Source organism: Ursus maritimus, unplaced genomic scaffold, assembly GCF_017311325.1.
Source record: "Ursus maritimus isolate PB19 unplaced genomic scaffold, ASM1731132v1 scaffold_24, whole genome shotgun sequence".
Classification (NCBI taxonomy): Eukaryota; Metazoa; Chordata; class Mammalia; order Carnivora; family Ursidae; genus Ursus; species Ursus maritimus.
The window spans coordinates 28,830,217-28,853,031 of NW_024424897.1; the positions used below are offsets into that span (position 1 = coordinate 28,830,217).

Here is a 22,815-nt window from a genome sequence, read left to right on the forward strand (position 1 = left end):
TGTTTAACCCAACGTTTACAAACCTCTTTGACCAGAGAATTCCCATTTACTGAGTGTGTGAACGTCCTACAGAACACCAGCATAATATATACCTTGAGAGACAAATCAATATTTTGGATCACGGGCTGTACGTCTATTATTTTTAGAATATTTTACATAGGAACCTCACATCATTTTGTTAAGGATTCTTGGGGTTCTTAGCCTTGGACAAATCATTTAGTATCATTGGGCTTCATTGGAGGCTAAAATGAAGAGCTAAGAGGATACTTGACAAAGGTAATGTTAATATATTCTGCTAGGAGATTAAAAGGAAAATTAATCATTAAATATAGTTCCTATGTAGTAATCCTTTTTTAAAAAATCCACAACTGAAGGCTTTTACAGATAATAAATTTTGTGACTAATGATGTGTAACAAGCATGCTAACTAAGACTTAAAAATTAAATATCAAAGTAAGACTGTGGGACAGAGAGTATTTTTTGGAGATGGCCACAGCAATATTTGTAGTGGCACATGGTCTTCCCGGGCCTTTCAGAGCTTCTAAAGTGACATGATTTATGACTTTTCTCCTCTCTTCCTCCATCTGTGGCAAACAATGCCTCATTAAAAATGCACACTGAAGCATCCCATTTAAATATGCGAATCCAGCTTTATACCGTGTGCCATCCTGGAGAGCACGGAAATGTTTTTTGTGTCAGAGTCTTTGGGTGCAGATGTTTGGTTGCATTTTGCAAGGATAATGCTAATGTGTTTCGATGCCAGCGTTCAGGGCTGTGCGCTGGCTTGAATACTAAGGAGACTTGGGGTGTAAATCAACATTCGAATACCACTCATGGCCCATTGGAGTTGAATGGGTTCTAGCATCTGATAGGCTTGTTTTTTGGAGCCTATTGAATATGTAACTTTTTCTTTTCATGTTTTTCGTTAGTAACACCTAGAGATCTCATGAGGAGTGCTGTTCTTACGTTCTTTCGGCAAGAATTGGATTTTTTTCTCGTACTGTCAGTTAGCTCGTAAAAGAAAACTATTTCTCTTCTCACAACACTTCTGACACCAAGTGTGAGAGGTTTTTTTCCCCCTCACATTAAACAATTCTGACGCTAACTACCCAGAGTTAGCACAAACCCCACAGGTGAAGGGCTCTGTCTTGAAGACCATCCCCACTTCAGATGCTTGTTGCAAATCTGAGTATCTGATACTTTTGACCAGTAAGTTATAAACTGGGGGTTTCCACAACCCCCCCTCCTTGGGATGGACCATTTGCTAGAATGCCTCACAGAACTCAGGGAAACATTTGTATTTGCTGCTTTATTATAGAGGGTGTTACGAAGGATACAGATGACTACTCAGGTGAAAGATACAGAGGACAAGGTCCAGAAGGGTTCCAAGTGCGGCGGGAGCTTTTGTACCCATGGAGTTGGGATGTGGATGTGTTCACCCTGGGAACCCTCTAAACTCCTTGTTTTGGGATTTTTATGGACGCTTTATCACAGGGATGTTGATTATTACCTCAAACCTTCACTGCTCTCTCCATGCAGAGGATGGAGGGTGGGGCTGAAGTTCCAAGCTTCTGACTGTGGTTTGGTCTCTCTGGTGACCAGCCCCCATCCAGGAGCCCACCAAGAGTTGTGTTATTAGAACTTAAGATGCTCCTGTCACCCAGGGAGTTCCTAGGGATTTAGGAGCTCTGTGTCAGGAACCAGGGGCAGAGACCAATGTATATATTTCTTATTTTACATATTGCTTAGCTATTTAGGTGTCCCACCTGCAAATGGGGGGGGTCTTTGATCCGTTGTCCTATCTGGACCCGGCCCCATCCTCTCAAGGTTATTGGATCTTGACAGATGGTTGCCTTTCAAACATTGTACCTTTATTGCCTCTCTTATCTTTGGGTCCTATATGGTTTTTCAGCCTTTGAGGATTTCTCATTCTTTCTTGAAAGCTTAGGCATGTATGGTAAAATAGCATTATGGTGTATCCAGCATTTTTTTTTAGGTATTTTGTTATCAGGAAGGTTTTCAGGATCTTGAGTATAATATTGTGCTGGAAACCAGAAACTATACAGCTTGCTTTTTCTAAAAATTGAGACAAAATTCACATAGTAAAGAATTAACCAGGGCACCTGGGTGGCTCAGTCAGTTAAGCATCTGCTTTCAGCTCGGGTCATGATCTGGCACTCCTGGGATCAAGCAGCATTGGGCTCCCTGCTCAGCGAGGAGCCTGCTTCTCCTCTGCCCATCCCCCTGCTTATGTGCGCACACTCTCTCTGTCTCTCTCAAATAAATCTTTTAAAAAAATAAAAAGAACCGTCTGAAAGTATGTGATATAGTGGCATCTAGTACATTCACAGTGGAGCCATTTGGGTTCCAGAACTTTCGGAACTAGTTCCAAAAAGGAAACCCCATTCCCATGGAACAGTCTCTCCCCCTTCCTGTCTTTGCCCAGTTCTACCTACCTGCTTACTATTTCTATGAATTTACCTATTCTGGATATTTTATATAAATGTAATGATGCACTATGTGGCTATTGTGTTTGGTTTCCTTCACTTCTACATCACTAACCTTTTTTCCACTCATGTAGCACCTGTCAGAATTGCATTCCTTTAGTGGATAATATTCCATTGTGTGAATACGCTGCATCTTATTTACGCATTTATTCGTTGATGGACATTTGAGTTGTGTTTACCTTTTGGCTATTGAAGCTGCTATGAACATTCATCCACCAGTTATTTTGTTTTGTTTTGTATTCCTGTGTTCATTTCTTTTGACCATATACCTAGGACCAGGCTGCTGGGTCATATAGTAATTCTGACTCTGGGTTTAACTTTTTAAGGAACTATCAAACTGCTTTCCATGGTGGCTGCACCATTTTACATTCCCACCGACAATGTACAAGAGTTCCAGTTTCTCGGCTTCCTTGCTAACACTTGTTATGTTCCGTTTTTGTTTTTTTTTTAAATAGCTGTCTAGCAGGTGCGAGGTAGTAGCTCATTACGATTTTGATTTGCATTTCCTAATGACTAATGATATTGAGCATCTCTATATAACTTTTTAAAAGGTAGAGCGCCTCATGCTGTCCTTGCTTGGAACCCTCCAGTGGCTTCCCATCACACTTGGAACAAAACCGCAACCTCCTTATTCTAGCCGCAGAGCCCTCCTTGCCCAGCTCCTACTACCTCTCCTTCCGCGGGCCATGCAGCTCTTCTCTTCGGCGGTCGATGTACACTGACCACCCTTCTGCTCTGTGGACACACCGAGTTTGTTCTTGCTGGGGAGTATTTCATGCTTGACCGTCATGCTCCCCCCCCTTCTCATGGCCAGCTTTTTCTCCTCACTCTGAGCTTAGGATGTTACCTCCTCTGAGAAGCCTGTCCTGACTCCCCAGGTGTTAGACCCTCAACTTTTGTCTCCTGCCCCATCGCCATTTTGTCCTCCACCTAGCGCTCGGACGCTTTTCTTGAATATTCGTTCAGTTGCCTGTGCCTACTAGAATAGAAGTTCTGCAAAGCTGATCTCTAATGCTCGGGGTCTGGCTCCCAGAGCAGTGCCTGGCATGATGTAGTCACTCAATAAAAATAGCTTTCATACGTTAATGTTTTCTTCCCCCTAGATTTTATGTAGTTTAAAATAAAAATCTTGGGCACCTGGGTGGCTCAGTTGGTTAAGCGTGTGCCTTCGGCCCCAGTCATGATCCCAGGGTCCTGGGATGGAGTCTTGCATCAGGCTCCCTGCTCAGTGGGGAGTCTGCTTCTCCCTCTGCGCTCGCTTTCTCTCTCAAAAATAAAAATTAAAAATTAAATTAAACATAAAATAAAAATCTTTGGGGCACCTGGGTGCCTCAGTTGCTTAAGTGTCAGACTCTTGATTTCAGCTCTTTTATGATCTCAGAGTTGTGGGATTGATCCCCGCATTGGGCTCTGTGCTCAGCCCAGAGACTGCTTCACATTCTCTCTCCCTCTCGTTCACACTCTCTCTCTCTCAAATAAATAAAATCTTCAAAAAAATAAAAATCTTTATCCTTGCTATGGGAGACTGAATCTTCATTTTTTTATAATAATTTTTTATTATGTTATGTTAGTCACCATACAGTACATCCCTAGTTTTTGATGTAAAGTTCCATGATTCATTACTTGCGTACAACACCCAGTGCACCATGCAATACGTGCCCTCCTTAATACCCATCACCAGCCTCCTCCCCTCTGAAGCCCTGAGTTTGTTTCCCAGAGTCCTTAGTCTCTCATGGTCCATTCCCCCTTCTGTTTCCCCCCCCTTTCTTCTTCCCTTTCTTCTCCTACAGATCTTCCTACTTCTTATGTTCCATAAATGAGTGAAACCATCTTTTTTTTTTCCAATTAGATGGCTAGTTGTCCAAATAACATCTAACAATTCATACCATCTCCGTGAACTTCAAACACTCCTTCATCGTATTCTATATTCTAATACAAGGCCATCTTTCTGAAGGCTGTTTTGTTTGTTTGATCTGTTTGTTCAGCCCTGTGTTGGCATCCTACTATTTTAATGGTTCTAAGTATGTATTTTCATGCCTTTGTAGGTTTTGTCAGTGAAACAGATGGCATGCTCAATTTAGATAATTTGAGGAGAGTTTAATGAAGATACTATTTATTCAGCAAGATATTGCAGGGTTTAGGGAAACCACAGGAGCTCGGTCACTATGCTGTGCTATTAACTAATATCCCGAGGTATGAATAGGCAAGAGGGAAGTTTCGCCAGAACCCAAAGGAAAGAAAAATAGAGAAAGCAGAGGTGCTTTTGGTGGAAGGAGTTGAGGGAAAAATATCTAGATCTCACTCTCCTTCCTCCCATTTCCTGCCAGTGCGTGCTGCTTACTGAACTCAGTCATTTCAGTCTTTGCTTGTTTTTGCCCAACCCCAGTAGGGCAATGAGAGAAGGGAATATTTTAGTCTTCTGTAGAAGAAAGCAAGCTCTGATTTTCAGAGTATAACTGGAATGGGGTGCCTGTGTGGCTCAGTTGGGTAAGTGTCTGCCTTCGGCTCAGGTCATGATCCCAAAGTCCTGGGATCAAGCCCAAGTGGGGCTCCTTGCTCAGCGGGGAGCCTGGTTCTCCCTCTCCCTCTGCCTGCAGCTCCCCCTGCTTGTGCTGTCTCTCGCCATCTCTTTCTCTGTCAAATAAATAAATAAAATCTTAAAAAAAAAAAAAAGAGCATAACTGTTGAAAGCCTTAGTCTAACTTAGTAGAAAAGTTTACAATCGGGTCAATCTAAAATTTCATCCTATAAGGATAAGTTGTTACTGGTTGGGGGGAAAAACAGTAAAATAAAAAGTCCTCCTCTGGACACTTACTGCCTTTACCATTCAGAAGCTTGTGGAAGGGACTTTCAGTGTCTCTGAAACCATCTCCCTTCCTTTACAGTAGCAAGTCATGGAGCTGGAGGGAGAACCTTGTTCTCCTGAACCTGAGTTCTACCCATTATACCAACTTGCTTCGCATTTTGAGCCCAGAATTGACTTTCTAGTATAGGGGTCTCACCTGTTTTTTCCTATGTCTGTAGCTAGGTTGGAAGCAACTTGAAGGCAATGACCAAGTCGAATACTTCTAAATCCATACAGCTCTGCGTGTTTATAGCACATGCTTTGCACACTGAATGAGTTCATTAAATTTCCTTTTTTTAAAAATATTTTATTTATTCGTTAGAGAGAGAGACAGAGTACACAAGCAGTGGGAGAGGAAGAGGGAGAAGCAGACTCCCCACTGAGCCGGGAGCCCAACATGAGGCTCCATCCCAGGACCCCGAGATCATGACCTGAACCGAAGGCAGACGCTTAACTGTCTGAGCCACCCAGGCGTCCTAAGTTCATTAAATTTCTGTTGAGTTGAATAGACTGATGCTCTTTGTTGAAGAATTGTTGATTTTAGGACAAAAGAGCTAAGGAGTTACTGAGGACAAAGGCTTTTGGGGAAATAAAATGTTGACAATATTTGGTTAGGAAAAACAAACAGAAAGGATTCTACTGAGTTAATGATCTTTTTGAGTATGATCTTGACTTTTAATTTGCTATTCACTCAGCATCTGTGTAAGGAAAAAGGACTACAAGCAAGTAACCCTGAGAACTGTTTAGTTTTAAGGTGGGAGGGATAGGGTTTTTTTTTATTTTTTTGCAGATAGAGATGTTCTCTAGGGCTCCTGCAGTCTGGGGAGGGAGGACTGAGAGGGAGGAAATATGTTATGGGCTGATAATAAGAGTATCACCTTGCAGATAGTATTTCCAGAGAAGGCTTGCAAGAAGCCTTTTTCTTCCCATTTTCACTTTTTCAAGGGAAATGTTCAGGCACTTCTATTTTTCTTTTTATTGAGTTGCACTGTGCTGCTGAATGGGGCAGGTTACGGTTGGAGTTGAAAGTGCAAAAGGACCTCCTTCCTTAATTCCTGAGTCCTCAGTGGAGGTCTAGGAGCCATCTGGATGTCAGGAGAGGAAGCTCTTAATGAGCTCTTTTTTGTTTTGCTCCAAAGACTTTTTGAATTGATTGTTAAATTCCCTTGAACTGAGAAGCCTACCTTTGCTTTGATATGGTATTTAAGGGGGGCAGTTCCAGGGGCTCTGTGATGGACATATGCACCAGCAGCTGTTACTCTGTGTTTTGACTCTCTCCCCCCCTGGCTCCCCACATCCACAGGTGCCTGCCATGGGGGAACTTCTGACCCATCCTCTTGGTTCATGGTGCTTGATCTAGGCTCTTTCCAGGTGGTGTGGCCCTCCTCTGAGACAGACATCAATTGAGAAGATCAGAGTGGGCTGGCTTTTGAAGAGGTTTTTCAAATTCTGCTCTGCAATCCTGCTGAGAAATGTGATGTTCCTTTCATGTTTCCATTCCATCTGTCTTTTGAGAGGGCAAAGAGAGGGTCTTCTTGTGACCGGGAGCTACTGATGTTGGCTGCAGATTCATTTCAAATTAATTTCTACATTTTTGTCACGAGCATCTCACAGCCATTGTATTTCCTTGATCTTGACATTGCTCTAGCAAGGCTGCCAGTGAGCAAGAACAATTTCATTATACTCAGTAACGCAAAAGATCTCGTTCATCATGCGGGTTATGTGAAATGCTGTTCTTTGTTCTCTCCTTGGAATAATATTGGGTCCTGAGTAAAGGTGTATTACAAGATTGTATTAGCTATCTAGTTAACGTTCCAGTGATACTTCCTTATGCAATCATTAATACATTTATTGACTACCCACTGTATGCCAGACACCCCTGGGGTTTCCACTTTAGCATTTCCCATTTTTACAACAACACTGCAAGATAATTGTTATCTTTGTTTTATAGATGTGTAAAAAACAAAACTGAATCTAAAATTTCACTAAATCCCATGTCAGGTATGCATATGGGAGTGGCCTTTTGTCTACTGAGTCTAGAGTCTGCTCTCTTTGCACTATTCCAGGGGGCCATACGAAAGCCAAATTTAGCCTACCACCTGTCTTTGTTTTATTAGGATATGGCCACACCCATTTATTTGCATATTATCCACGGTGCTTCTATGTTTTAATGGCAGAGTTGGGTAGTTCTGTTCTCTGACAGAGAACACACAGTCCACAAAGCAGAAGATATTAAATACTATCTGGGCCTTTAAGAAAAAAGTTTGCCAACCCCTGATGATAGTGGCCAGTCATTAGCAAATAGGACAGTTTTTCTGGCTGCAGATAGCGGTTACAAAACCCAGAGTCTATCCTTTATCAGTCTGTATTGCTTTTTCCTTTTCATTTCCTTTTTTCTCCTAAATATTTTTGTTAGGATTCTGTAGAGGGCAGTGGCTTTTACCTCTGAGTCCAAATGCCAGTTATTAATGCTTTGATTGATTTATTTAGAGATTTCCTGTCAGGACTCTTGTAATAGATGGTTTGAGATCCTAAATGGTTTTGCCGACTATAAGTTTTTCAGTGGGTCTGTCTTTCTTGAAGGGAAACAAGTCAGATAATGGAAGAGTCTGATGATTTAGCAAGTTCTGTCGCTCTCATTTTGAAGGTGTTCTTGCCTGACCTTAATGGACCGTTACGCTTACAAATTCTAGCTGAGGTGGGTTTGAAGAGATGTGAATATTAGTTTTACGCTCCTCAGGCTTGCCTGTAAGGATATAAGTTGTAAGACAGCAGTTTTCAAATTGTCCGTGTATATAAGGAACACTCCAGGATGCTTACCAAAAAAACAAAAAAATGTAGATTCCCAGACCCTCAGCCCTGGAGATTCCAAATCAGTACGTTGGCTGTAGGTGCCCCTGATGCTTATGAGGAAAAGCTAGTTTGGGGAGTGCAGTCCTGGCTTAAAGCAGTGACCCCAGGTAGTCCTAACAAGCATAGTATCCCTATTTTTTTTTTTTTAAATTTTGGTTTGGTTTCCGTTGGAATGTGTTGTTGTAATTGTAAACTTTATTTATTTAAGTAAAATGTAATAGGAAAATTACGGCACTGTAAATGTATTTTAACTGCTACGTTCTTCTATCTCTAATAGCGGCAGTACGCATTTTGTGTTTTATGTAGTGCTTTACAGTCCTAGAGTTCCTCGTTATACACATCTCATTTGCTTTTTATGTCACCCCTTGAGGTAGATGTGGCAACTAGTATAACTTTCATTTATCAAATGAGGAAACTGAGATTTAGGAAACCAGTGATTTCTGTATTCTGCAGCTAGTAAGCGGCACCTCTAGAATTCCCATACACCAGTTCTAATTTCTAGTCTGGCATTCTGTGCAGTGCACCATAGTGTTCTTATGACACCTCATTTGGTTTTTAGAGGAAAATATAATCACGTGTAACTCATTGCCTTCTGATAAGAAGAACAAATTGTACGTAATTAAATACTTGGGTAATCTCCCATAGGTGACTCCCGGAGGAAGTGATCAACGGGCATATGCTCACTGGTGCATCCGTTTCTTTATAGAACTTCCCTAGCACAGAAGAAGAAATTTCTCTCCTTTCTTTGACAGAAACTTTATAAGACAGGACGGGAGATGCAGGAGAGGATCATGGACCTGCTCATTGTGGTGGAGAATGAAGATGTAACCATTGAGCTAATTCAGGTGAACGAGGATTTGAATAACGCCCTCCTTGGATGTGAGAGGTGAGCTGATGTGCATCCTCCCCACCCTCCTCCACGTGTTGTTTCTACAGCAGTGGCTCAGCATTCTTGTAAGACTACCTACTGGGTAAACAGTTAAGATCGGGAACAGCTTCAGGACAAGGCAGCCTTCCTTCCAAGAGAGGGAACGTGGTCCTGGCCTTCTGGGAGCTTGTGATCTGGATTGCAAGAGCAAGAGCACATCTGTGCACTGCTGGGAGCACTCTCGGGCATTGTAAATAACTGACCATAGCAGGGCCTGGATTTCATTCACCTTGATAATGTCTGCACTGAGCACATTGTAGACTCAAGCGGGGTGAATAGTATAAACAAAGCATCTTAGTAAAAGTGAGGTTTATCCTAAGTTTGAGATGGACGGGAACATAAAACAGTGCAGGGAAGAGGGGAGGATATTTTATATGAAGAAAATAGTCTATACCAAACCAGAGCAGTAGTTTGGACAATTTGTATATGAACATAGATTTTTATTTTAAGTTTCCATTCAGAAAAGTATGAAGGCAAAAATTTTAAATACTCATCATTTTGTCACTAACATTTTTAGTCTTTTTCCTACATTTTTTATAGTTGTGATCATGTAAAGAACATACACTTCTGTTTCTCTTGATTTTATTCACCGTATAACAAGTATTTCCGTAGCCTACGCTTTGAAATCCTTTCGATAAGCTGTTATGTTTAAGAGCTCTGTAATAGTCCGTGTCTTTCCCAGTTCATTATTTGGCATGTTAGTTGTTTCTAACTCATTTATTCATCAGAGTAAGAGTCTTATCAACTATTGGGATAGGCAAGGCTCTAAGTCAGAAAAACACCTTAAGTACAATAGACACACTTGGAAATTGAAATAAGTGCAGTGAAACAAAGTGCAGGAGGTCTGCTTGGTCAGAATATCAGCCGGGCCTAATCCAGGTGGGGAGGGGGAAGGGGAGTGTCGATGAGGAGGTGCCCCTATGGTGAGCACTGCAGAATGAGTGAGCATGGACGGAACAAGGAGCAGAGCAGGAGCTCGGAGGGTCTGTGAAGCTACAGAAAAGCACACAGGCTGGAGAGAGAGTGAGCAGCCGGGATCCAGCCCCCGGGAGCTGGGGCATGCCTAGACTGACAGGCGACTTTTTCTTCTGTCTTAATGTACAAAAACGTAGCTTCGTGTGGAATCTAACAAAAAAACCAACAACAAGAAAAGCAAAAACAACGCAAAACCAAGTTCATAGGTGCAGAGGGACTTGGTGTGGTTGCCAGAGGTGCAGGGGGGTGGGAGGCAGGTGTAATGGGAGGAAGGGGGTCAAAAGATAAAAAAATTAAAATTAAAATTAAAAAAATAAATAAAAGGAACAGCAATCAAATGTAATGTGTGGGCTTTACCGGGATCCTACTTTGAACACACTAACATTAAAAAACATTTAGTTGCTAAGGGGAGAAATTTGAATATGAGTGGAATATTAATTAATATTAAGGACTTACAGGGGAAAATATAATGGTTAAGTCGGTGGTTAAGTTGGAAAATGTCTTTAGTTTTGGAGAATGCCTTCTAAAATATCTAGGGATGAAATGTCATAAAGTCTATAATTTTAAATATTTCAGCAAAAATATATATAAAGCAAATATGGCAAAAAGATACACAGTTATTAAACTTCGCTGAGGAATACAGGGGTGTTCGTTATACTGTTCTCTTTACTTTCCTATAGGTTTGAAAACTTCCTAATAAGTTAATACAAAGATATCTGAGTTAACAATGTCACCTATATAAAACAACTTACTTCAGTGCTTTTAAAATATTGTATAAAACAGTTGTACGTAAATATACCCAAAGATCTATTATTAGGAACCTGAAGAAAGAGAAAAGAAAAAAAGAAAAAACAAACCCATTGTTCCAGGCAAGTCTCGTGGTCTCTTCCCAGAGCTATCCCTAGGACTTCTCCTCATTGTAATGCTAGAGTGTCTGAGCTCCCCACACTTTTTCTAGATCCTCATTCCTCAGTAGCAATGATGTCTGCATTTTGGGTGAGACAGTTTTCCCTTGTGTGGACCCTACTTAGTGGTTCATAAGGGAAATAGGGGAACAGCGCTGGATTAAAGAAAAAAAGTTTTATGAATCAAATCTTGATGATTTCTGGGAAAATCGCTTACTTTTTTTAAGACTTAAGTTTGTTCCTGTCTATTAAAGAGGATAATATTACCTATTTACAGGGTTTCGTTGTTGTTTTGAGAACTAAATGAGTTAGTATATATGACGGCACCTTGGGGGGTGCTACCATGTTGACACATATTAAATATTAATTTCTTCCTCCTCCCCATTAACATCCTACTGGGCCTTTTAACTTATTGACTAGTTTTTGTTGTTTTTTTTCTTCTGTTGATCCGTGAATGAACCAAGAGAATCAGTGAAGTAAAACCAATACTATGAAATGAGTTTTTTCCTTCACTGTCTCTTACATACTGCCTATCGGAGACCCCAGCCCTTCGTGTGAAGCGATGACCGAGCGTTGACTGAGCATGTGAGCCCAGCGACCAGTGTTGTCTGAGCACCGAACAGAATCTAATTTTTGCCTTTTGTTTTCTGTGGCATAAAGCTTAGTAAGTGGAAAAACAGCTCAGGAAAACCGCATGGCTGTCAGAGTGCTGCCTCCTGGTTTTCATTTTGGGGAATTCTGTTACAAACCATTAAGACCACGGACTAAAAGCTTCTTCTGAAGGGGAATGTCTTTTAATTGGGTCCAGCTATCAAGAGATTGGGTTACTTCTGCGAATGGCTCACTCTGATTCGGCTCTGAACCATGTGTGCCAAAGGCACCTGCAGTCAGTTGTGGGACAGAAACACTTAAGTCTTAAGATTCAGAGAGAAATGTTTTGCTTCTAGAAAAGATAGTAGTCTTGGTGTACTTGTTTCCTATAGCTGCTCTTACAAATTGTCACAACTTTAGTGGTTCAAAACCGCATAAACTTACTATCCTGCAGTTCTCTAAGAGTCCAAAATGGGTCTCCCCAGGCTAACATCAAGGTGTCAGTAGGGGGTCCATTCCTTTTTGGAGGCTCTAGAGGAGAGTCCGTTTGCTTCACTTTTGCAGCTTCTCGAGCCTGCCCACTCTCCTTGGCTCGTGATCCCTTTCCACCATCTTCAAAGCCAACACCGTCTGGTTGAGTTTTTTTATATTGTATCATTCTTGCTTCCTCTTCTGCCTGCCTCTTCACGTTTAAGCGCCTTTGTGGTTACAGTGCTTATCTGTATATTCCAGGCTAATCTCCCTATTAAAGTCTCCCTATTAAGGCAACTTTCCATTTGCCATCCAACCTAACATATTCACTGTTCCAATGACTAGGATATAGCTATCTGGAAGGAGGGAGCCCCATTCTGTTCATCACAGTCTGCCCTCTCTTCCCCCAAAGATTCACATCCCTCCACATGCAAAATACATTTGCCCTATTCCAACATCCCCCAAAGTCTCTGCTCATTACATCTAGGGAAGAGTTGTGCAAATAAGAAAACAGAAGTTTGTTACTCGAGGCTTGATCTGAGAGGGTTCTTCATACCCAGCACATAACTAGTGTACAAGAAGCCAATGCCGTAAGGAGGGGGAAGAAAAAACATGTGTTTTAGAAAGGGAAAAATCCTTAAACCTAAGTGCATGCTCTAATTTAATATGTTTCTAAAGCAACTCTTAGTTTGCAAAGCATTTCCACATTAATCCACCTGTATTATCTTTCTAGGGGTCGCCCCTGAGAATAACTTTCTGAGGAAATGCTTCAAATGCTGCTGTTCTCTTTTAGCAAAAAGATAGAGAACTGAGGATCAGAAGTTATGCCCACGATCCTATAGCTATGTGATAATAAAGCTGACACTCGATCCCTGGACTACTGCCTTCAGCTTCACTAGTCTTTCAAACCTATTATTTATTTATCTGCTCCTCTTTTATTCCCAATGTACGAGCAATGTAAAATTTAAGTTGTAAAACGTCGATATTTTTAGTGGATATCAGGTGTCATAAAAATGAAGATAAACAGTGAAAATATGTTAAATGTGTTTGAATTTTTATGGAACATTATTTATAATGGCAGGATTGGAAACAAATATTTGAGATTAAGAGTAGTTAAATGTAGGGGCGCCTGGGTGGCTCAGTTGGTTTAGCATCTGACTTTGGCTGTCATGATCTTGGGATCTTGGGATCGAGCCCTATGTTGGGCTCCATGCTCAGTGGGGAGTCTGTCTCTCCGTCTCCCTCTCCCCCCACTCATGTGCTCTCTCTCAAATGGATAGATTAAATCTGTTTTATAAAAAAAAAAAAGAGTAGTTAAATGTGTGCTACGTTCATAAGGTAAAATATGCAGCCACTAAAAATTGCATTTCTGAATAACTGGAAAAATGCTCCCAACATAACTGAATTAGGATACAGAACTATGTGAAATCATGGCAAATAAGTTTAAAAATAGATTACTGTATGGTGACTAACAACAAAAAATTATTATAAAAAATAGATTAATTTACAGAAAAAGATACCAGAAGGAAATACATCATGATGTTAATAGGGACCATTTCTAGGTGATGGAACTACTACTAGTTTTTTGGTTTTTTTTTTAAGATTTCATTTATTTGAGAGAGAGAGAGTGAGTGCATGAGCGGGGGCGGCTGGGCAGAGGGGAGAGAGGGAGAACCTCAAATGGACTCCATGCCCAATACAAGCCTGATATGGGGCTTGATCTCACGACCCAAGCCGAAATCAATAGTCAGACACTCAACCAACTGAGCCCCCCAGGCAACCCTATTACTAGTTTTTAATACGTATTCATTTTCTCACAGTTTTCTGTAAAGGCATTACTACCCCTATAAACTGGAAAGATTTTTTTTTTTTAAGTTATGAAAGTACTTTATTGGGAGTCGATGGGGATGAGCCTGATTATCTTTGTTCCTGAATATTTGCATGTTAATAATTTGTTAAGGATTATAGCATTTTCATATCTATTTTCTGTTAAATACTTATATTTTGCTAACTCTCAAACAGATTCACTCGGAACCAACAAAGGATTTTGGAGCAAAATAGGAACCAGAGGGAAGATGCCAGTGTAAGTGAACGGAAATGTTACAAAAAACAATTGAACATTTTACACATTGTACAGGAGGGAATAAGGCTTACGTAGAACAAGTCTTAAAACAGAAGAAGCATCATTAACAATCTGGAATGGTTTTGGTGGTGTAGAGTATTTGCCTTAACAACTCAGTATTATTAAGTTACTAATAAGAAGTCATAAGAAGATTGTCTGATTAAGCAGCAACTCATGTAGATGGTGAGATGCGATTACTACGAGTGTTGCCTGTTGAATAGAGAATTCTCCTTCGAGATGCATCCAAATAGGATTTTCCTTTCTCAAAAAAAAAAAAAAAAAAAAGTCCCCAGGGAAGAAAACCATGATAAATTACCTGACACATGTTTTTCTGAATTGTGTTTTTGTTTGCTTTGTTTTCAGACTACCAGTGAACCTTCTGCCCCCTCCTGTGATCTCTTGGACCTTAGGCTCAGTCCTCCAATGCCTAGGGCCACTCTGGGAGAACTCAACACCGTGAATGCTCAGCTTTCAGACTTAAGTAAATAAGCACATGGGCCTTTCAGACCAGCAGAAGAGCTTGATGTGAAACAGTTCTGCTTGGTTTCATGATTAAAAATGCAACGTGGGGAGGACTGAAGTCAGTTTGAATATCAGAGAACTGTATCAGGAGATGTAATTATTCTTTGGCGAGTGGTTGGCTCAAACCCAGCAATGGGATATATGGGGGGGGGGGGGCGGGTTGGATCCCTGAAACTCATCCCCCTGGCTTAGAATCTCATCGAATTCACCTGGCCTGCTTTTATAAATGTGGTTCAGCATCATGGCCAAACTTAAAACCACTCTGAACCACACACTATGACTTTTGGGTTTCTCTGCTATGCTACAGCATTTAGGTAAGGAAATATTTGATGCAGGTAGAGAAAGTCAGGAATTAGGAGGACTGATCTACATGGTGGTGAAATGTGGAGGAAAAAACACAGGTTTTTGAGGTAGAAGTCCAAGTTGAAATCCCCTGTCTGCCACCTGATAGCCACCCAGCTTTGAGATTATCCTCCTTTGGGGTGTCTTACTTAGGATTATAGGAAGTTGAGAGCTTGGGGAGGAGAGGGTAGAGCTCCATATATGCCCTAGCTTTTTACTTCTGTGCTTGAAAGAATAAGACACACAAAATCCCTTCCATTCTAGATCAGTTTGGGATTTCAGAAAATCTGATATAATAACATTTGTTACCTTCACAACATCCTCTTCTTGTGGCCACATTTCTCTTTCCAGTTACCATTAATAATGTCCTTTAATTTGTTTGAGGAAATCATTTTATGGCAGCAGAAATATCTGTTTTGTTTTTGTTTTTATTGTGGAAAATCGAACAGAACAACTGAATGACAAAATGTTTTAAAGCCAAACCAGTCCATTTTGTGTTCTAGATTTCAGCTCTCCAAGTCCTGTTGTAACAAACAACTTGAACCCCAGTCTTCGTCCACAGGTGGATTTGCTAGCCTTGGAAAATACAGAAACACCCCTGTAAGTATGTCCAGTAATACCCCAGAGGTAATACCATCTCCTTCTGATTTCTCATATTTAAGACAGCGTGACGTAAGAGAAAAAGTAGAGGCTTAGGAAATAGACGGTCCTGAGTTAGAATCTCAGCTCTGCTTTCTACCAGCTGTGTGACCTTGGATGAGAAACTTCACCAGTGTGAACCTCATTTTTCTTCTGAGAGTACCTCCTAGGATTCTTGCAAATATTCTGTGAGATGCTGTATGTACTTCCTAATACAGCGCTTTAGTGGTAAGCCTTCCAAAAGTTATTTATGTTATTTTTCAGTGGTAACAGGAGGTGGGGGAAGAACAAGGGGAATTGAATGACAAGGGAGTTCAAACAAATAATGGCCACACCCGTTATGGATCACTTGCCATTGCCAGGCACTTTGCTAAGCTGTGTTTGTTTATTCCGTTTAATCTTTGCAAAAACTCTCGGACCTATGCTGTTGTCATCATGCCCATTTTACAGGAGAAAAGGCTGAGATGTAGGGAATAGAAATGGCCCAAGTTCATACAGGTATGAAGAAGCAGATCAGACAAACTGATAGTTCACCAAAAAATGGATCCAAATGGCCCGTAAACAGATACAGTGATGCTCAATCTTATTTATATTTACAGAAATATAAATTAAACTACAATGACTTTAGTTTTAACCTCGCAGATTGGTGAGAGTCTGAATGTTTCTTAACATGCCTTATTGGGTATGGAAAGACAGTATCACAAAATTATGCAGTTCTTACAAGGCGCAAGTGGGAGTATCTATTACAATTACAAGTGCATTTACCTTTGAGCCCACCATCTCATTCCTAGGAATTCATACTCGCTTATGCAAAATGAGGTGTTTACAAAATTATTCTTGACAACATTTGGGCACAGCTAATAACTGGAAATGATTCAAGTATGCCTCAGTTGTGGCCTAAATATTGACACAATGTATTACTATACAGCTAGGGGACAAGTGTAGACTCTGTGAGGGCCAATCACTAATATATTATGAAATGAAAGAGTGTGCAAAGTAATGTGTGTATACTATCTTACATTTGCTTAAGAAAGTAGGAAATAATATAAACATTTTCCTCTTTGCATAAAGAAACACAAGAAGAATGCAGAAGAAACTAAAAAAGGCACGATTCACTTAAGGTCAAAGAGAAGCAGGATAGAGTAGATACAGCAAAAAATAAACAGAAGCTGGATTTTCTGTATGTCAGAGGCTGGTTTTTTTTCCTTTTAAATGTATATATTTTAAGTAATAGACAACGCATTTCCATGATTCAGGTATCAAAATGATATAAAAAGATCTACAAGGACAGTACTTAGTACTTGATCTCACCCCACCCCCATGCTTCCCATTCCCCCTCTCCTATGTCATATCCTGCTCTTACCCTGGTAGCCACTTTCTTATTTGTCTTTCAAAGTGTCTTTGGGTAAATAATGAATATGATTTTTTTTCTCCTTTATTAAATGCAGCATACCATACATATTCTTCTGACCCTTGCTTTTGTTTTTCATTCAACATAGCTTGGCATATCTTGATAAAAATACATATGTTTTTACATTAGTGGATTTAGACATATTTTTAGAGTTGCCCACTGTTTTTACTGAGTGTACCCAATCACTGAATTACTTTTCTACATTAAAAAAGAAATCGGCAGGGGGGCAGGGGGCAGGGAGAGGGAAATGAGAAAGGAGAATCAAACTGGGAAGAAAGAGAAACAAAAGGCAAGAAGAGGACTGAGGAAAGCTTCATGTGCTGGGAAAGAATAGTGTCTGAGGCTGTGTCATGAATGACCAGTTGGGTCAGTACCTCTGGTCTTGACTAACTGTGATGCACGTAATGTTGCAATCTGTAGGCAGATTTCCAGGAAGTTGCTTAGTAAATAATGTGATCTAAAGTAACTGATTCTGTTTTCCTTTATCCTGCAAATCGTGTTGTGTAATGAGGAGGAGTGATTATATAAATGAAATCCAATTACAAAAATGTCTCTTATAAAGCTTATTAAAAAGATCAAACCCTAGCTAATAGCTGCTTATTTTAATCTGTAATATCGGTGATCTCATACTTGAGTGTGCATGAAAATTACTTGGGGGATTACTAAAAAGTAAAATTGCTGGCCCCCAGAAATTCTGACTCAGTAGTAGGGCTCCTCAGTTTTAAAAAGCATCCCAGGAGAATCATAAAGCAGTACTTTGCTGATCGTACATTAGAAACCCTATAATGGTTGTCCACCTAACATTCAGATGCCAAAATAATTATAGTTCTTGGAATTCACTGGAATAAAAGATAATATGTAATATCAGTATTTTGTTTTCTAGTTTGTTTCAAATTTTTGAAAGAGCTTATACCTGAGTGACTATAGTTAGACCAGTTTTTTAGTGTCAGGAATTGAAGCACTGAAGTTACCTAAGGTATGTATTCTGGGTTAAATAGTGTGCCGGAGATATGAAATTTTGCCTTTCACATATGAAAGACAAAATCAGCCATCAAAAATATCTTAGAGCCTTCAGAGTTTTCCACCCCTCTGTTCACCATCACGGAACAAGTGGGTGTAATTCCATCACTCTAACAGAAAGGAATCTTGAAAAACAATGATTATGGGATAAAGTGTAATAGGTCATATTTATGGTCCATTTACTATCAGGCAACAAGCTAACAAGAATAAGAAAGGTTTACTGATTACTTACTAGTGCTCCCAGTAGGACCGGGAGGTAAATATACCATCGTTCTCATTTCTTCACAAGTGAAGAAACCAAGGCTGCAGAAGATTAACCTGCCCAAAGGTATTGCCCAGCTACTGCAGAAACAGGTTTCAAATTCAAGTGGGTCTGATTTCAGTGCCTGCTTTCTCTTTTTTCTTTCTGTGCTTTAATTAATTTTATTTTAAAAATTTCCATAAGGTGAAATTTCATCTACTTAAAATTGTTTTTCTTTGGTGTGCAGTCCTATGAATTTTAACATACGTACAGACTCCCGTAACCACCACCACAGGGTACAGGATAGTTCATCACCCCCCAGATTCCTTCGTGGTGTTCCTTTATAGTCACACTGTCCCACACTCACCCCCCAGCAACCACCAGTCTGTTTTCTGTCACTGTAGTTTGTGTTTTGAAGAATGGCATCTAAATAGACTCATACAGTGTGTCCTATCTCTAGAAAAGGCTGTGTAAAAGTGGCGTTTGCTTCATGGATTCTGAAGCTCTGTTATTAAGTGCATGTGCAGTATTGTTGTGTCTTCTTGGTGAATTGATCCTTAAAGCATTAAGTGTAGTCCCTTTTCATCCCTTGTGATTTTCTTTGCCCTGCTGTCTACTTTGATATTAATATAGCTACTCTAGATTTCTTTTGATTAGTGTTTGCATGGTATATTGCTTTTCATCTTTTAACTATATAAAAATATTTGAAGTGCATTTCTTGTAGATAGCATATAGTTGGGTCATGCATTTTTATGTATTCTTATAATTTCTTTCTTTAATTGGTGTTTTTTCGACCATTTACATTTAATGTAATTATGTTTGGATTTAGGTTTAACATTATATAGCTTATTTGTTTTCTTTGTTGTTTTTTTTCTGTTTCCTCCTTACTACAGTCTTTTGGATTGTTTGAATGTTTTCAGTATTCCGTCTTATCTACTACGAGTTTAGTTGTAACTTTGTGGGGTTTATATTATGAGGAAGGAGGGGCCTGGTTGCTTTAAGGATTGCAATGCATAATATTTTAGTCTACATACAGCCAAATTAATTCCTGTGGTTTTCAACCACCCAGTTTGTGGTGATTTTTCTCACATGTGAGAATGTCTTTATTTCATCTTTGTTCCCGAGGGATGTTTGCAATGGATATAGAATTCTGGGTTGATGGGTTTTTTTCTTTCAGTTTTTAAACATTCCTCCACCCTCTTCTGGCCTAAATGGTTTCTAATGAGAAATCTATATGCATTCACATCATTGTTCTCCTATAGATAATGTGTTGTTTTCTTTATGTTATGCTTTAAGAATTTTTTCCCTGATTCTGAAGTTTGATTATATGTCTGGACATGGATTTCTTTTGGTTAATTCTGTTTGGGATTTGCTGACAGTATTCATTTCCTATGGTTGCCATCACAAAAATCACCACAAACTGGGTGGTTGAAAACCACAGGAATTAATTTTCTCATAGTTCTGGAGGCTGGAAACCTGAAATCAGCAGGGCCACACTCCCTGCAGGGCTCTTACAGGACAAGCCATTCTTCACCTCTTCCAGCTTCTGATGACTGTTGGCATTTTTTTGGCTTCCTTGGCTTGGCCCACATCACTCTACTTTCTGCCTCTACCTTCATGTTGCCTTCTCTGTGTGTTTCAAATCTCCCTCTGCTTTTCTCTTTAAGATCACTTTGTCATTGGATTTAAGGCTCATTCGAGTAATATAGGATGATATCATTGTCTCAAGATCCTTAACTTAATTACATCAGAAAAGACGCATTTCCAAATAAAGTCACATTCACAGGTTCCAGGAATTAGGACAAGGACATACCTTTTGCAGGTGGGGGCACCATTCAATCTACTACACTGCATTTCTTGAATCTGTGGGTTTATGTCGTTCATCAAATTTGTGAAGTTTTCAGCCTTATGGTTAAAATACTTCTTCAACATTACACGTTCTACTGTCCCTCTGGGATGCTTGACGACACAAACGTTAGATCTGGTATCATTGTCTGGTAAATCCCTAGAGTTCTCTGTTCATTACTTTTTTCACTCTCTGTTTTGTTTTTTTAAGATGGGATAATTTCTATTGATTTAGGTTCAATTTGCTGCCTGTTTCTTTTTTTTTAGATAAATAAATCTTTTTAATTTAAATTCAGTTAGTTAACATATAATATATTATTAGTTTCAGAGGTAGAGTTCAGTGATTCATCAGTCTTATTAATACCTGGTGCTCATTATATCACATGCCCTTCTTAATGTCCATCACCCACCCAGTTACCCTACCCTGCAGCCCCCTCTTCTCCAGCAACCTTCAGTTTCATTTCTATGTCTCTTGTGGTTTGGCTCCCTCTCTGACTTCATCTTGTTTTATTTTTCCCTCCCTTCCCCTATGATCCTGTTTTGTTTCTTAAATTCCAAGTATGAGTGAGATCATATGAAAATTATGTTTCTCTGATTGACTTATTTTGCTTAGGATAATACCCTCTAGTTCCATCCATGTCATTGCAAATGGAAGATTTCTCTTTTTTTGATGGCTGAGTAGTATTCCATTGTATATACATAACAGAACTTCTTCATCCATACATCTGTCAATGGACATCTGAGCTCTTTCCATAATTTGACTATTGGAGACATTGCTGCTATGAACATTGGGGTGCAGATGTCCCTTCAGATCACCGCATTTGTATCTTTGGGGTAAATACTCAGTACTGCAATTGCTGGATCATAGGGTAGCTCTATTTTCAACTTTTTGAGGAACCTCCATACTGTTTTCCAGAGTGGCTGCATCAGCTTGCATTCCCACCAACAGTATAGGAGGGTTCCCCTTTCTCCTCATCCTCACTGACATCTGTCATTTCCTGACTTGTTAATTTTAGTCATTCTGACTGGTGTGAGGTGGTATCTCATTGTGGTTTTGATTTGTATTTCCCTGATGCCAAGTGATGTTGATCATTTTTTCATGTGTCTGTTGGCCATTTGAATGTTTTCTTTGCAGAAATGTTTGTTCATGTCTTCTACCCATTTCTTGATTGGACTGTTTGCTCTTTGGGTATTGAGTTTGATAAGTTCTTTATAGATTTTGGATACTAGCCCTTTATCTGATAAGACATTTGCAAATATCTTCTTCCATTCTGTCCATTGTCTTTTGGTTTTGTTGACTGGTTCCTTTGCTGTGCAAAAGCATTTTATCTTGAAGTCCCAATAGTTTAGTTTTGCCTTTGTTTCCCTTGCCTTTGGAGAAATGTCTAGACAGAAGTTTCTGCTGCCAAGGTTGAAGAGGTTGCTGCCTGGGTTCTCCTCTAGGATATTGATGGATTCCTGTCTCACGTTTAGGTCTTTCATCCATTTCGAGTCTATTTTTGTGTATGGTGTAATTCTTCTGCATGTGGATGTCCAGTTTTCCCAGCACCATTTGTTGAAGAGACTGTCTTCTTTTCATTGGATATTCTTTCCTGCTTTGTTGAAGATTAGTTGACCATAGAGTTAAGGGTCCATTTCTGGGTTCTCTATTATGTTCCATTGATTTGTGTGTCTGTTTTTGTGCCAGTGCCATACTGTCTGGGTGATTACAGCTTTGTAAAAGACCTTGAAGTCCAGAATTGTGATATCACCAGCTTTGGTAGTCTTTTTCAACATTCCTTTGGCTATTCGGGGTCTTTTCTGGTCCATACAAATTTTAGGATTATTTGTTCCAGCTCTGTGAAAAAGGTTGATGGTATTTTGATAAGGATTGCATTGAATGTATAGATTACTCTAGGTAGCATAGACATTTTAACAATATTTGTTCTTCCCATGCATGAGCATGGAATGTTTTCCCATTTTTGCTGTCTTTCTCAGTTTCTTTCATGAGTGTTCTATAGTTTTCCGAGTACAGATCCTTTGCCTCTTTGGTTAGATTTATTCCTAGGCATTTTATAATTTTTGGTGCAATTGTAAATGGGATCGACTCCTTAATTTCTCTTTCCTTTGACTTATTGTTAGTGCACAGAATGTGACTGATTTCTGTGCATTGATTTTATATCCTGCCACTTTGCTCAATTCCTACATGAGTTCTAGCAATTTTGGAGAGAAATCTTTTGGGTTTTCCAAATACAATATCATGTCATCTGCAAAGAGTGAGTGTTTGACTACTTCTTTACCGATTTGGATGCCTTTTATTTCCTTTTGTGGTCTGATTGCTGAGGTTAGGACTTCCAGTACCATGTTGAACACCAGTGGTGATAGTCGACATCCCTGCCATGTTCCTGACCTTAGGGGGAAAGCTCTCAGTTTTTCCCCATTGAGAATGATATTTGCGGGGCGCCTGGGTGGCTCAGTTGTTAAGCGTCTGCCTTCGGCTCAGGGCATGATCCCAGGACCCTGGGATCGAGCCCCACATCAGGCTCCCTGCTGGGAACCTGCTTCTTCCTCTCCCACTCCCCCTGCTTGTGTTCCCTCTCTCGCTGGCTGTCTCTCTCTC

The 22,815-nt window shown here is 40.0% G+C and overlaps 1 protein-coding gene across 3 annotated transcripts in view; it reads left to right on the forward strand.

The window, feature by feature from the left end:
* The window catches only part of TOM1L1 (target of myb1 like 1 membrane trafficking protein), a 54,824-nt gene that overhangs the window by 19,743 nt on the left and 12,266 nt on the right, over positions 1 to 22,815 (forward strand). For all 3 annotated transcript variants that reach the window (XM_008710872.2, XM_008710871.2, XM_008710870.2), the window contains 4 exons: positions 8,957 to 9,090; positions 14,097 to 14,157; positions 14,560 to 14,677; positions 15,564 to 15,660. In XM_008710872.2, coding sequence (XP_008709094.2) covers positions 8,957 to 9,090; positions 14,097 to 14,157; positions 14,560 to 14,677; positions 15,564 to 15,660 — 410 coding nt within the window. The remainder of the gene's footprint in view (positions 1 to 8,956; positions 9,091 to 14,096; positions 14,158 to 14,559; positions 14,678 to 15,563; positions 15,661 to 22,815) is intronic.